The 16,854-nt window shown below is 41.0% G+C and overlaps 1 protein-coding gene across 4 annotated transcripts in view; it reads right to left on the reverse strand.

Annotated features, from left to right (window-relative positions):
• Nucleotides 1-518: 518 nt before the first annotated feature.
• The window catches only part of cbfb (core-binding factor subunit beta), a 38,878-nt gene continuing 22,542 nt past the window's right edge, over nucleotides 519-16,854 (reverse strand). Inside the window, exons 4-7 of one of the 4 annotated variants that reach the window (XM_069140050.1) lie at nucleotides 13,238-13,354; nucleotides 13,044-13,139; nucleotides 10,157-10,216; nucleotides 3,021-3,102 (exon numbers count right to left, since the gene is read on the reverse strand). In XM_069140050.1, the coding sequence (XP_068996151.1) occupies nucleotides 10,187-10,216; nucleotides 13,044-13,139; nucleotides 13,238-13,354 (243 nt within the window). In that variant the 3' untranslated portion in view covers nucleotides 3,021-3,102; nucleotides 10,157-10,186. Of the gene's footprint in view, nucleotides 3,108-10,156; nucleotides 10,217-13,043; nucleotides 13,140-13,237; nucleotides 13,355-16,854 lie in introns of all 4 variants that reach the window. The other 3 variants (XM_069140049.1, XM_069140048.1, XM_069140047.1) reach the window with 3 other exon arrangements.

Genomic DNA, 16,854 nt, shown 5'->3' on the forward strand with positions numbered 1-16,854 from the left:
CCCCATCACTCTGTCCCCCCGTCACTCTGTCTCCCCGTCACTCTGTCCCTCCGCCCCCCGTCACTCTGTCTCCCCGTCACTCTGTCCCTCCGCCCCGTGTCACTCCGTGCCCCGTCCCTCTGTCCCGTCCCTGTCCACCCATCCCTCTGTCCCTCCGTAACTGTCCCTCCGTCTCCCCACCCCCGTCCCTGTCCCCCTGTCTCTCCGTGCCCCGTCCCTCTGTCCCTCCATCCCGTCCCTGTCCCTCCGTCTCCCCATCCACCCGTCCCTCTGTCCCTCCGTCACTCTGTCCCTCCGTTCCCATCCCTGTCCACCCATCCCTCCGTCACTCTGTCCCCCCGTCCCTCTGTCCCGCATCACTCCGTGCCCCGTCCCTCCACCCCTGTCCCTGTCCATCCGTCCCTCCGTCACTCTGTCCCTCTGTCTCCCCATCCCCCCGTCCCTGTCCCCCCATCCCTCCGTCCATGTCCCACCCCCCGTCACGCTGTCCCTCTGTCCCCCTGCCCCCCCACCTCATCCAAAGCCTTTAACGCCCCTCGTCAACACTACAGGACCCTGAATAAACCAGCTGTTATCACATGTTGTCCAGCTGACTGAAAAACGTTCGTCTCCCAAAACTCTGTGAAATCTATGAATGAAGTTTTCCAAAAAGAAGAAGTCCTGCAGGATGAACATGTTTGGTTGAGGATTTGGCTGCAGCTGAAGGAGAACCAGGAGAAACCTTGCAGAAATTTAGATTTTAAAAAGATGCTTTATGATTATTTTTGCACGCTAAAGGATTTTAAAGTGATATAACTTTTTGTTTTCATTCATTTTTCACTTTTTATTTTAATTTCAACTGTTTGTTTTTTTTTTAGCAACATTTCTTTACTCCAAAAAACATTTTTGTAAAATGTTACAAACACAATGTACAAATGTATTTTATGAAGAGCTTAATACAATTCTTAATAGGTCAGACTGAGAAGAAAGGATGGCATTAACAAAGAAACACAAATCTTGGTTATAATAATTATGATAACACCATTGGAGTACACTAAATGTAAAACACACTGGAGAATGAAACAAGCTTCTAGTTGCAAAATATAAAAACATTTACTTTGCCTGATATCACGGCTCGAGTCAATCCACATTCAATGTATTCAACCCAGGAAGTGGATTTCTTTAAAAAAAAATAACATTAATAAAAGAACACATGAAAAATAAAAGCAACAAAAGTCCTCAATCCTCCCAAAAGTCTGGAGACATTTTGTATTTTTAACTGCTGCTGCTACTGCACTGAAAGATGAACAAGAAGGAATACGTACACAGAGGAGAGAAGGAATATAAAAAGTAAACATAATGACTTTTACACAAACAAAACCATAAGATAGCAAAACAAACAAAAAACCCCGTTTCATGACACGATGGTGTTGCAACACGACAGGGAATAGTCGCTGCATGTAGGCAGTGATGAGAAGTATCAGAGCGACCAATAAATCAATACATGAACTCTGTAACTGCTTCATAAATTATTCATGTCTAGTGATCCATTATCTTTCTGTTTAGCTTGTGAGCTCGTACCTCGGATGATCTCCATTTGAGCAGCAGCATGTGATATATCTCCAAAATGTGAACTATTAATGAGCTTAGAAAGAAGGCCGGTGGTCAGGTTTTCCACACCTCAGGACATCGGATGGGTTTTAAATGGCTTAATTATCAATACATATGTGGATGGTCAGTGGACAGCGATGCTACGTTTTCATGACCCCGGGGATCGCGTCATTTTTGGTTCCGATGTGTGCACGGATCCTAAAAGGTCACACAGCTCTACGCATGCAGTAGGTTTCATTTTCGTCTACTACAGGAAAACGTGTAACTGTCACGCCGAGACAGGCCAAAGCGTGTCTATTTCACGTTTTGCCATTTGATAAGGACACAGATGCTTTGTGCTTTCTCAAGCACGCAGCTGATTGGCTCTGTGCTGAGAGCCCACCTGATGACATCACCTGGTTCCTCCTCATCACGGCTCTGCAACGAGTGCTCTGGTGACCAACAGGCTGCAGAGCGAGCTACAGAGAACACGTGGGCCGGCCTGCGTTTGGTTTCATGCACATAGAGAAACGTCCATGTGGAGACTGATTGTATCACATCGTGCAAAAACCCTCTGAAGAAAAGAATGAACCGTAAAATACAAACACCACATGGCAGAGACACGATTCTTCAGGTCGACGCCGTCGTCTCATTACAAATACAGAAAACACTTCTCAACCCTGCAGCCTGACTGAAGTCTCACTGGGTTCTCTCCTCCTATCTTTATTAAATGAAGTGCCCCCCCCCCCCCTCAGCAAAGTGAACTTTGGTCTCAGAAAACAGCAGGTTTTAGGAAGTGAGCGGGTATATTGGGGGTTAACCGGCCTGCTGACTAAAGTGAAGTGTTGCACAACACTGAACAATGCAGAAATCTTTCTTTCAAAACTGTCAACACGTCACTTTTGATGCAGAAAGCCCTGACTGACCCTGAGCCACAATAATCTGTCTTTTCTCTGCTCCTTCCTCCTCCTCCGTCACTAAACCCTGCTTTCAACATCTTGTATTGATAGAAAATATATTTTGGTACTTGAAACTCTCGCAATCTGTCAAACCCGTTTAGACCTGGACAAAAAATAGAATCTTTTAAAACCTGAATGACTTGATTGTTTGTCTCTGGAGGCGTCTCGTTTACAACCAATCAGCTGCTCTCGCTCCGTCCTCTGTATTAAATAATTTTTGTCCAGGTCTTTTGTGTCTGTTATCGCTCTTTTCTGGGGCTTTTATTCACTTTCAAATCAATCAAACCAAGAAGTTCTTCTACATTCAGTGGAAATATGTTTCCATGTGAAAATGATTGTGTCCGACCTGATAGGAAATAATCAAGAACAATTGCAGTTTGACTTTTCTTTGTGGTTGATTGTGTTGAAAGTGAAACGTCTGCCAGCACTCGTTTTTTTTTTCTACTCTTCCTCCATCCCATAACGCCCTCCTCCTCCTCCTCCTCCTCCTCTTCCTCCTCCTCCTTGTCAGCGCATCTTGTGCTCCACGTCAGCGTTGGCCATGTTTGAGCCAGGGCTGGGGTCCTGCTGTCGTCTGGACTGGGGAGAGAGAGGGATGGAAGGATGAAGGAGGAGGAGGAGAAGAGGAGAAGGAGGAGGAGGAGTGATGGAGAGATGAGAAGACGGGAAGAAGGAGATAGAGAGACAGAAGACAATAAATTAAGTACAGATTTTCATAACGTGAAGAAATTTCTGAATTCCTCTGAGTCTATAATAAAAAACGTGAAGCCTGACTTGTTTTACGGGACATTATTGGTTCATATCACTCTTTTATTTCCAGCCTCAGCTCTGAATATTACATCAGTAAAATGGTTTAATTCAATCAGTATTTATAAGTTCTTATATCTGTTTTTGTGTCCTCGTTCTGCTTCAACAGGTTCAGATCAGAAATCACTCATCTGGCTCGAGAGCACTTTGTTGTTGTTGTGAAAAAAAAAATGTGTCAATAACAGAAGAAGGGCTCAAATTCTTTCCTTTAAAGGGTTAAAAATTAATCTGGATGGAGGGCAGGGAATACATTTGTTATGTGAAATTACATTTCAATTAAAATGCAATATATTTGACAGAAAATGTACATTTTAAATTTAAACTAAAACTTCAGAATAATTAAAAGTCTACTTCTTAATCTGCATTAAGTCATTTTATACCATTTTTCTTCATCGATGAGCCGATGTAAAACTCATGTTATAAAGTTTTAAGCTGAACAAACTTTATAGTTCATAGTCATTAGAGTTTGGATTTTACAGCATTTAAGAATAAAGAGAATAATCACCAGCTTGTTAAATACCGTAAAACGGTGCTGCTCTGCATTTATATAGGCACAGACATTTTCCAGAGTGTATAAAGTATTTTATGATTTTTTTTCTACACATGTAGAGCAAGTGTTTAAATCTGCAGAGGATAAATGATTAAATAACACCACATTAATATTATACTGTGTTTTAGAGCATCTACTGTTCACACAGCAGTTATAAAAGCTTCATATAATAATCTCTACAACTACAGAAGCTGCAATCCTCCAGACTGCCTGTAGAGGTCGCCAGAGAGCTTCGTAACGAAGTTGTTTATACACTTTACAGATGCTGGTATTTTAGTCGAGGTGGCTGTCAGACAGACGGGCAGACAGAAGGATAAACTGACACAGATAAACACAGAGTGGATCATTAGGTCATCAGTAGGAGCCTCAGCAGGAGAGGACTTTTAAAAATATGTCATGAGTGTGAGTGAGTTGGTGACCTTCTCCTGCTGTAAAAAAATACCTGTGGTTATGTGTTTACACTTAAGGGATGGAGGGAATGAGGGAAGAGGGGAGGGGGAAATGGGAGGGGGGTGAAGGGAGAGGGGGTGAAGCAGAGAGCAGAGCAGACAGACATGCAGACAGAGATAGTAAAGGGTTGCTTAGTTCAAGAGGAATGCAGTTTGTGTCATCTCAGTGACTCACCATAATAGCAACAAACCAACACACACACACACACACACACACACACACACACACACACACACACACACACACACACACACAGTATGTCATAGTACCGTTTTGACCCGGTGCAGCCAGACTGACTCCAGGTTCTGTCGGTCTCCTCAGAAACCTTTCTGATGTTCTGTCAGATGTTCACGTGTTAAATTATAATGACTCAGATCAACTGTTGAACTCAGAATCATCACTACTTTATTCAGAATTATTCATACTAACATTTCACTGTCAGGGTCAAAGACTTATTCTTTATTTCATGTATATAGCTTGTATATGTATTTATACTTTGGTATGTTTTTTATTTTTCACATTTCTTTTTATTTTGTATTCTATTTACTAAACTAAGCTTAACTATCTTATCTTAATTTAACTAAACTTAACTATCTTATCTTATCTTTACATAGCTTAGTTTAACTTTGCATGACCCTGTTCAGGATAAAGTGGGTATAGATAATGGATGATGGATGGATGGATGATGGATGATGGATGAATGATGGATGGATGGATGGATGGATGATGGATGGATGGATGGTGGATGGATGATGGATGGATGGATTGATGGATGGATGATGGATGGATGGATGATGGATGGATGATGGATGATATATGGATGGATGGATGGATGGATGGATGGATGGATGGATGGATGATGAATGGATGGATGGATGGATGATGATGGATGGATGATGAATGGATGATGGATGGATGGATGATGAATGGATGGATGGATGATGAATGGATGGATGGATGGATGGATGATGGATGGATATATGGATGATGAATGGATGGATGGATGGATGGATGGATGGATGATGGATGGATGGATGATGAATGGATGGATGGATGGATGATGGATGGATGGATGATGGATGGATGGATGGATGGATGGATGGATGGATGGATGATGGATGGATATATGGATGATGAATGGATGGATGGATGGATGGATGGATGGATGATGAATGGATGGATGGATGGATGGATGGATGGATGATGAATGGATGGATGGATGGATGATGATGGATGGATGATGAATGGATGATGGATGGATGGATGATGAATGGATGGATGGATGATGAATGGATGGATGGATGGATGGATGATGGATGAATATATGGATGATGAATGGATGGATGGATGGATGGATGGATGGATGATGGATGGATGGATGGATGATGGATGGATGGATGATGAATGGATGGATGGATGGATGATGGATGGATGGATGATGGATGGATGGATGGATGGATGATGAATGGATGGATGGATGGATGATGGATGGATGGATGATGAATGGATGGATGGATGGATGATGAATGGATGGATGGCCAATATGAATCATTTGTCTTTGTTTCCTTTTAGACTTTAGATTAGATGTTAACTGGTCGTAGCAGGAAGAAGCAGTGGAACTACAATCTGTTAACGTTCTTTACTAATGACGACAGATGAACTGCGTCTACAGCCGTGTGTCAACTCAGAGAGGACGAGGACGTTTAAACTCAGAGACTCTGATGTTTGTCTCTGCAGACGGAGCGTCTCCACTAACCAGAGAGCTTTCTGTATCGACCGCACGCAGATGGAAGCCTGCTGGGCCTCGATAGGCTGCTTAACCACAGCTCAATAAGGGAGGACAGTGGGTTGTGTGTGTGTGTGTGTGTGTGTGTGTGTGTGTGTGTGTGTGTGTGTGTGTGTGTGTGTGTGTGTTTGTGTGTGTGTGTGTGAAGGTGTGTATGTGTGTGTGTGTGGGTGTGTGTGAAGGTGTGTATGTGTGTGTGTGTGTGTGTGTGTGTGTTGTCTCAAGTCAAAGCAGGGGTTCTGATAGCGATCAATACTAATGATATATTAATGCTTTCAGTGCCAGCTCATCATTCACCACAAAATCTCTTTCTACTGAGTGCTGAGTGTGTCTCTGTGTGTGTGTGTGTGTGTGTGTCTGTGTCTATCCATCATCCTGACAGCTACCTTCTGACCCTGATTTACTAAACTACAGGAATATCACTGAAAAATGTTTTATCTGCCAAACTGTCAAGGCCTCAGGAACTGAGGAGGAAATGTCTTGAAATGTCTTGAAATGTCTTTATATGTCTTCAAATGTCTTCATATGTCTTTATATGTCTTGAAATGTCTTCATATGTCTTCATATGTTTTCATATTCAGAGAGCACCACCATTAAAAGGAAGACATCAGTGTGTTGTTGCATAACTTCAATATAATGAAGTTAGTTTTCAGCATAATAAAGCTGAATGGGCATAATTTTACCTTTAAAAAATGCAATCGTAATAATAACAACAATAATAGGTTTTCTTTCTTCCTGCCTCTCTTCTGATTGGCTGAAGATAACGGTGCCTTTGAATTACAGCACGTAGAGATAACGAGTTCTCGGCTAACGAGAGGCGGAGTTCTGTTCAAACCCAGAAACATCTGCTGCTTCTGTCAACGAACAGAACCTTCAGTCTATGGATGTTGGGATATGAAGGAATTAACCCAACTCAATACTTTGATTGATTGATTGAAATGGTGTCGGCTGTACAGCGCTACGTTGTCTGAAACATTTGTTCTAAAGCAGGAACACGTCAGCAGATTCTTTTCAGCTGTTTCCCATCCATTCTGTATGCTAAGCTAAATTAGCATAAAACTACAGGCTTCACGAGTACGCCTTCAAATTTCTCCCTAAACTCAAGAAATCAGATGTAGATTTCTCTGAATGTTATATGTTAGTAAACTGACCTTCACATTAACTGACGGAGATATTACTTGAATTACTTTATAAATTATAATCATGATGATGTTTAGAAGTGAATGAAAGTCTTCTTGGTGTCCTTCATGTGTTTCCGGACGTGTGATGAGACTTCTATCGATCCAGCAGATAAAGGTTTTCTTTCTCTCAGGGAGGAAACATGAGACCAGTCGGAGGAAAGACGACCTCCACAAACCACTTCCTGTCCTTCATTCTTTCTATTGTTTGTTTCAGTTGGTTTGTCTCTTTCTGTTTGTTTGTTTGTTATTTCTGCAGGAAATCTGTACATATTCTTGTATGTGTTTGTATGTGTGTGTGTGTGTGTGTGTGTGTGTGTGTGTGTCTTTGTGTGTGTGTTTGTGTAAACTAGTTTCTAAACAGTCACATCTTTCTAATTCAGTCTTTCACACCATAACATCATAAACGCACAATCATAACACAATCATAACACAATCATAACACACAATCATAAACACACCATCATAATCACATCATCATAAACGCACCATCACAACACACAATAATAAACGCACCATCATAACACACAATCATAACACAATCATAATACACAATCATAACACACAATCATAAATGCACCGTCATAACAGACAATCATAAACACACCATCATAAACGCACCATCATAAACGCACCATCATAAACGCACCGTCATAACAGACAATCATAAACACACCATCATAAACGCACCGTCATAACAGACAATCATAAGCACCATCATAACAGACAATCACAAACACACCATCATAACAGACAATCATAAACACACCATCATAACAGACAATCATAAACACACCATCATAACAGACAATCATAAACACACCATCATAAACGCACCGTCATAACAGACAATCATAAACACACCATCATAACAGACAATCACAAACACACCATCATAACAGACAATCACAAACACACCATCATAACAGACAATCATAAACACACCATCATAACAGACAATCATAAACACACCATCATAACAGACAATCATAAACACACCATCATAAACGCACCGTCATAACAGACAATCATAAACACACCATCATAACAGACAATCATAAACACACCATCATAAACGCACCATCATAAACGCACCGTCATAACAGACAATCATAAACACACCATCATAAACGCACCGTCATAACAGACAATCATAAGCACCATCATAACAGACAATCACAAACACACCATCATAACAGACAATCATAAACACACCATCATAACAGACAATCATAAACACACCATCATAACAGACAATCATAAACACACCATCATAAACGCACCGTCATAACAGACAATCATAAACACACCATCATAAACGCACCGTCATAACAGACAATCATAAACACACCATCATAAACGCACCGTCATAACACACCATCATAAACGCACCATCATAACAGACAATCATAAACACACCATCATAACAGACAATCATAAACACACCATCATAACAGACAATCATAAACACACCATCATAACAGACAATCATAAACACACCATCATAAACGCACCGTCATAACAGACAATCATAAACACACCATCATAAACACACCATCATAACAGACAATCATAAACACACCATCATAAACACACCATCATAACAGACAATCATAAACACACCATCATAACAGACAATCATAACAGACAATCATAAACACACCATCATAACAGACAATCATAAACACACCATCATAAACACACCATCATAACAGACAATCATAAACACACCATGATAACAGACAATCATAAACACACCATCATAAACACACCATCATAACAGACAATCATAAACACACCATGATAACACACCATCATAAACACACCATGATAACAGACAATCATAAACACACCATCATAAACACACCATCATAACAGACAATCATAAACACACCATCATAACAGACAATCATAAACACACCATCATAACAGACAATCATAAACACACCATCATAAACACACCGTCATAACAGACAATTATAACAGACAATCATAAATGCGCCATCAAAAACACACCATCATAAACACACCATCATAACAGACAATCATAAACACACCATCATAAACACACCCTCATAACAGACAATCATAAACACACCGTCATAACAGACAATCATAAACACACCATCACAACAGACAATCATAAACACACCATCATAAACACACCGTCATAACAGACAATCATAAACACACCGTCATAACAGACAATCATAAACACACCATCATAAACACACCGTCATAACAGACAATCATAAACACACCGTCATAACAGACAATCATAAACACACCATCATAAACACACCATCACAACAGACAATCATAAACACACCATCATAAACACACCGTCATAACAGACAATCATAAACACACCATCATAAACACACCGTCATAACAGACAATCATAACAGACAATCATAAATGCACCATCATAAACACCATCATAAACGCACCATCATAAACACACCATCATAAACGCACCATCATAAACGCACCATCATAAACACACCATCATAAACACAGTCATAAACGCACCATCATAACAGACAATCATAAACGCACCATCATAAAGACACCATCATAAACGCATCATTAAAACACATATGAAACAGGTGGACACACATGAACATACAGGGTGGTTTAGTGCATGACAGTGTGATAGAGATAGATATAGATATACATATAGATAGATACAGATATAGATAGATATAGATATACATATAGATAGATATAGAAAGATAGCTATAGATAGCTATAGATAGCCATAGATATACATATAGATAGATAGATAGATAGATAGATAGATAGATAGATAGATAGATTGATTGATTGATTGAGGAGAGAGGTGGAGGACACAGACCCTGTTCTTTCTGCTGCTGTCTGTCTGTCATCAGTCCCAGATTTTAGAAACCACAGGGTCCTAAAAAATAAACATTGTGGGTTCATTGGGAGAGCGCCACCTTCAGGATGCTGCTGGTCTCCCAAAGCCACGCTGGGAAAGTGAGTTCATCTCAGGTCATCAATGTATTTAGGACTTACATTGTATGAATTTATGAATCTAGCAAGAAACTGAAAAAGGTACAACTACATTATCTAGACTTCACATCTGGACAAATTCAGGAATGAAATGATTAAAATGATGAATTGGAGAGTAGACTACTTTCCCCTCGGAGGCTTTTGGGACACCTGACAACCCTGAATCAGTCATTCAATAGTTCATTAAATGAAAATCACTTACCAGATTACATCTAATGTCAAACTGATCATGCACTAAAGCTACGATTCAAACGGTAGCAACAATACTCACACAGACATATTATAAAAACATAGAATAAAGCACACAAGCACACGTGACTCACACCTGAAACAGCAGTGAGCAAAAGAAGACGCACATGACACAACACGGTTATTATATCGACACAATACGGTTATTATATCGACACAATACGGTTATTATATAGACACAATACGGTTATTGTATCGACACAACACAGTTATTATATAGACACAATACGGTTATTATATAGACACAACACGGTTATTATATAGACACAATATGGTTATTATATAGACACAATACGGTTGTTATTATATAGACACAACACGGTTATTATATAGACACAATATGGTTGTTATTATATAGACACAACATGGTTATTATATAGACACAATATGGTTGTTATTATATAGACACAACATGGTTATTATATAGACACAATATGGTTGTTATTATATAGACACAACATGGTTATTATATAGACACAATATGGTTGTTATTATATAGACACAACATGGTTATTATATAGACACAATTAGAAGTCACAGGTGGATATAACATGTATGTTGGTGGTTAAATGAGGAGTTAAAGCTTTTCATGATGTTTCAACTAAATCTGAAAATCTCAGATGATGAATGTTGTTTTAAGTTTTCGAATAAACAAAGTTTCCTCCAACAAGCTGATGATTCGTCTTTCAAATTCAGACATGGAACGTTGTTCAGTGCTCATGAAGGTGTCTACTGCTTCTACCTCTACTCCTTCTACTCCTTCTACTTCTACTGCTTCTACTGCTTCCACTCCTTCTACTTCTACTGCTTCTAATTTGACTCCTTCTACTGCTTCTATTTCTACTTCTTCTACTTCTACTGCTTCTACTCCTTCTATTTCTACTGCTTCTATTTCAACTGCTTCTACTCCTACTTATTCTACTCCTTTTACAACCTTTACTTCTAATGTTTATACTCCTTCTACTTCTGCTGATCTACTCCTTCGACTGGTTCTACTTCTACTGCTTCTAATCCTTCTACTGCTTTTACTTCTACAGGTTCTACTCCTACTTCTATTCCTTCTACTGCTTCTACTTATAATCTTTCTACTCCTTCTACTTCTACTGGCTCTACTCCTTCTACTTCTTCTACTGCTTCTACTTCTACTCATTCCACTGCTTATATTTCTACTGGTTCTACTTCTACTACTTCTACTCCTACTGCTTTTACTTCTAACCCTGCTACTTCTACTGCTTCTACTTCTTCTATTAATTCTACTCCTTCTCCATGTTCTACTTCTTCTACTTCTACATGTTCTACTCCTTCTACTTCTACTCCTTCTCCATGTTCTACTTATTCTACTTCTACTCCTTCTCCATGTTTTACTCCTTCTACTTCTACTCCTTCTACATGTTCTACTTCTTCTACATGTTCTACTTCTACTCCTTCTCCATGTTTTACTCCTTCTACATGTTCTACTCCTTCTACTTCTACTCCTTCTACTTCTACTCCTCCTACATGTTCTACTTCTACTCCTTCATGTTTTACTTCTTCTACTTCTACATGTTCTACTTCTACTTCTTCTCCATGTTTTACTCATTCTACTTCTACTCCTTCTCCATGTTCTACTTCTACTCCTTCTCCATGTTCTACTTCTTCTACTTCTACTCCTTCATGTTCTACTTCTACTCCTTCATGTTTTACTTCTTCTACTTCTACATGTTCTACTTCTACTTCTTCTCCATGTTTTACTCATTCTACTTCTACTCCTTCTCCATGTTCTACTTCTACTCCTTCTCCATGTTCTACTCCTTCTACTTCTACTCCTTCATGTTTTACTTCTTCTACTTCTACATGTTCTACTTCTACTTCTTCTCCATGTTTTACTCATTCTACTTCTACTCCTTCTCCATGTTCTACTTCTACTCCTTCTCCATGTTCTACTTCTTCTACTTCTACATGTTCTACTTCTACTCCTTCTCCATGTTCTACTCCTACTTCTCCATGTTTTACTCCTTCTACTTCTACTCCTTCTCCATGTTCTACTCCTTCTACTTCTACTCCTTCTCCATGTTCTACTCCTTCTACTTCTACTCCTTCTCCATGTGATGGAGTTAATGAGCATGATCCAGGTCGGTCTTTGCTCCTCGTTTTAAAGGTGAAGAAGGTGCAGCAGAAATGATGTGTGTTGACCTGATGATGTCACAAACTCCCTCCACGAGTTTCTGTTCTTGTGATTATTAGGACTAAAAAGATTTTTCATTTTGTAGCGTTTTCTGTTGAAGTTTGAGGATTTTATTTGATTACAGGAATTAGCAAAAATTGCATTGTTTGATGAAGACTGCAGAATAAGTTTAGTGATGATGTTTGTGATGTCACACCCCCCTCGTCCTGTTTGTGATGTCACACCAGTCGCTGTGTTTGTGATGTCACACCCCCGTCGTTGTGTTTGTGATGTCACACCCCTGTCGCCGCCCTCTCACCTCCAGGTCTTCTCTGTGTGAACGGTCTCTGTCCTCAAAGTCTCTGGTTCTACGTCGAGCCTCTTCGAAGGCCGCCTGAGCCAACGCATCCTCCTGCTGGACACACACACACACACACACACACACACAGAGTGTTTAGTTTTCTTCTCCTTCCAACAAGGAGTCAGCGACGTGATCTGCAGAACTTTTAGTACCTGAGCTCTCTCATCATCATATTCCAGGTATCCCATCCCGTCCAGTCTCTGCAGGTCGATCCAACCTCTCCACATCACACACACACCGTTCAGGATCATCGGAGCCTTCAGATACACCTGCACACACACACACACACACACACACACACACACACACACAGAGACATTAATGTCAGTCAGTCCTGCAACACATCTGAAACTCAGGACTTGACATTGAACGTGTCTTTTGTCTTCATCAGTGACATCATTCATAATAACACATTAAAATGAAGTCTAATAGAAGACATATTAAATAAAGACATCAAATGAAGACACAACAAATGAAGACATATTAAATGAAGAGGACAGACATGAGACAAGGACCGTCTCTCCTCATGACTTGGAAACACTAAAGATTCATCGTTCGTCCTCAGCAGCAGCTTCAATCAGCTGTTTCATCACAATAAGAAGCTCTGTGTTTAGGAGACCCCCCCCGTCTAACTGCTGTGAACACAAAAACCACCAAACTACGTCAAAACCTCTGCAGAACAATCGACATGGAAACACACACACACACACACACACACACAGACACACACACACACACACACACAGACAATGCACATCAGTGTGTGTGTCTGTGTGTGTGTTGCTGCAGGCTGTTCCTCCTAAACTGGTTCATTTAAACCAGGGGTCTCAAACTCGCGGCCCGCGGGCCAATTGCGGCCCGCGAGACGATATTTTGTGGCCCCCACCTTAATATGAAAGTTTAATGTTAGTGCGGCTCGCGAGTTTTATATGAATGGCACTTTCCAGTGTTGTGTGTGGAGCTGAGCGAACCAACCAATCACGGTGGGTATACGGCTCTCAGGGGCGGGACATCGACCGGGCTTGATGCAAGCAGAGAAACATTTCTCAATGAGTGAAAGTGACAGCAGCGTTGCCATGGAGAGTTTTCTTCCGGGCCTGGCTGGCTGTCTCGTTTCTATCAGGCAAACGCGGACATCCGTCCCAGCGCGCTGCGTTCACAACACTTCCAAAAACAAGTTTTTTAAGTTGCTGCCCAGCGGGACATTATACGTATATATGTCTCTCTCTGACAAAATAAATCAAAGTGATGCGTACGCGGCGAGATAAAAGAAAGAAATAATGTAGTCTAACGTGGTCTGCAGTCACATACCGACACCTGTCCGTCGGCAATAACAGTCCCCGATAACCCGGACCAATTATAGGGTCGCACCGTTATTTGGGGATCATTATTTTTTTATTTGCATTGCCTCACACGATGAACACTACATATATTTCTGGATGATGTCATAAACACGGCTAAACACGACAGTGACACCAAGTGGAATTAAAATATATTCCACAGCCCCAAACATGTCTTTTTCAAAGCCTGCAGTGAAGAGAAAGGTTGGTGATGAGCAGACAATCCCAGGGAAAGTGGGAGATGCAATATTTCTTTGTTGAGCACAGGGGCACCCCGACGTGTCTTATTTGCACAGAGAAAGTTGCGGTGCACGAGGAATACAATTTGAAACGTCATTACACAACTAGACATGCTGAGGAGTATGTAAAATACCAGGGAGATGAGAGAGCCAACCGGGCTGCAAATCTTAAAACATGTCTACTGAGGCAACAAGATTTCTTCAAGAAAGCAACCAAAGAGAATAATGCAGCAGTCGAAGCTCGCTACGTGGTTAGTGAGATGATTGCTAAGGCGGGAAAGCCGTTCACAGAAGGTGAATTCGTCAAAAAGTGCATATTACAGGCTGCAAGTATCGTCTGTCTGGAAAAGAAAGGTCAGTTTAGCAACATCAGCCTTTCTGCCAACACCGTAGCAGAGCGCATTTCTGACCTGTCAAGTAACATTTATGATCAACTGTGTGAGAAAGCCAAATATTTCAGTGTATACTCAGTCGCTCTGGATGAGACCAAAGACATCAGAGACACCGCCCAGCTCGCAATGTATGTCCGTGGTATCGATGACAATTGTGAAGTGATAGAGGAGTTGCTCACAGTAATCCCAATGCATGGCCAGACCACCGCTCAGGAGATGTTTCACCAGCTGTGTGATGCCATTGAGAATGCCAGTTTGCCATGGAAGAGGTTTGTTGGAATAACAAGCGATGGAGCGCCATCAATGACAGGGAGGACAAATGGACTGGTGGCACTTGTTCAAAAAAAAACTGGAAGAGGAGGGTGTAGAGGAGGCCATCGCTCTGCACTGCATTATCCATCAGCAGGCCCTTTGCAGCAAATGCCTGAAGTTTGACAATGTGATGTCTGTCGTTGTGAAATGCATCAACCAAATCAGATCCAGGGGCTTAAAGCACCGAAGGTTCTGTGCTCTACTTCACCGAGGTACGTTGGCTCAGCAGGGAAACGCCTTGAAGAGATTTTTTGAGTTGAGAGCAGAAGTGAAAGCCTTCATGGAGAAGGATGGGGTGGCTGTTCCTGTGCTAAGTGATCCCAAATGGCTCATGGACTTAGCTTTTCTTGTTGATTTCACACATGAGCTTAATGTACTGAACAAGAGTTTACAAGGCCAGGGGCAACTGGTCAGTGCTGCCTATGACAACGTGAGAGCATTCTCCACAAAACTTGTGTCATGGAAAGCCCAGCTCTCTCAGACAAACCTTTGCCATTTCCCAGCATGCAAGGCACTCGTGGATGCAGGCACACCATTCAGTGGTGAGAAGCATGTTGATGCCATTTTGAAGCTACAGGAGGAATTTGATTACAGATTTGCAGACTTCAAGACGCACAGAGCCACATTTCACATTTTTGCGGACCCCTTCTCCTTTGATGTGCAAGATGCCCCTCCTGTGCTTCAAATGGAGCTCATTGACCTGCAGTGCAACTCTGACCTCAAAGCCAAGTTCAGGGAGGTGAGTGGAAAAGCAGACAAGCTTGGGCCATTTTTGAGAGAATTGACCCCCAGCTTTCCTGAGCTTTCCCGAGTGTTCAAGCAGACCATGTGCCTTTTTGGGAGCACATACTTGTGCGAAAAGCTCTTCTCCACCTTGAACTTCAATAAGTCCAAGTACAGGTCCAGACTTACTGATGATCATCTTCAAGCCATACTGAGGGTCTCAACTGCTTCCTCCCTCGAGACAAATGTGGCTCAGCTATGCGAGAGGAAGCGCTGCCAGGTCTCTAGCAGCAAGGAGTAGGCAAGAGAAGCCATGTTCAGAAGAACAGTTCATGTTCTTCAATGTTCCATTCATGTTCAGGACAATTCATGTTCAGAAGAACCCATTGAGGTTAAAGAACTGTTAATAAAGACGTTTAAATCTGAATACAGCAGATATAGAAGACTGAAGAAACCACACATAGTTGCTGACGAGAAAAATCTAATTATTATTATTTTATTTATTACTGATTTATTTACTTATTTACTTATTAATTCTTAGTTTGTTTATTTATTTTTTCATCTTATTTTGTGTTAAAAAAAAATAAAATAAAGACATTTGAGAAGATTGGAATTTTTTTAACAAAGCTTTTCTTGTGGAATACCCGATGCGGCCCAGCCTCACCCAGACTCTGCCTCCAGCGGCCCCCAAGTAAATTAAGTTTGAGACCCCTGATTTAAACTAAATCAATAGAACATAAACTTCATATTTCGTTATGTTCGG

Source organism: Embiotoca jacksoni, unplaced genomic scaffold (genome assembly GCF_022577435.1).
Source record: "Embiotoca jacksoni isolate LCO1_2020_lvr unplaced genomic scaffold, fEmbJac1.0.p SCAF_89, whole genome shotgun sequence".
Lineage (NCBI taxonomy): Eukaryota > Metazoa > Chordata > Actinopteri > Embiotocidae > Embiotoca > Embiotoca jacksoni.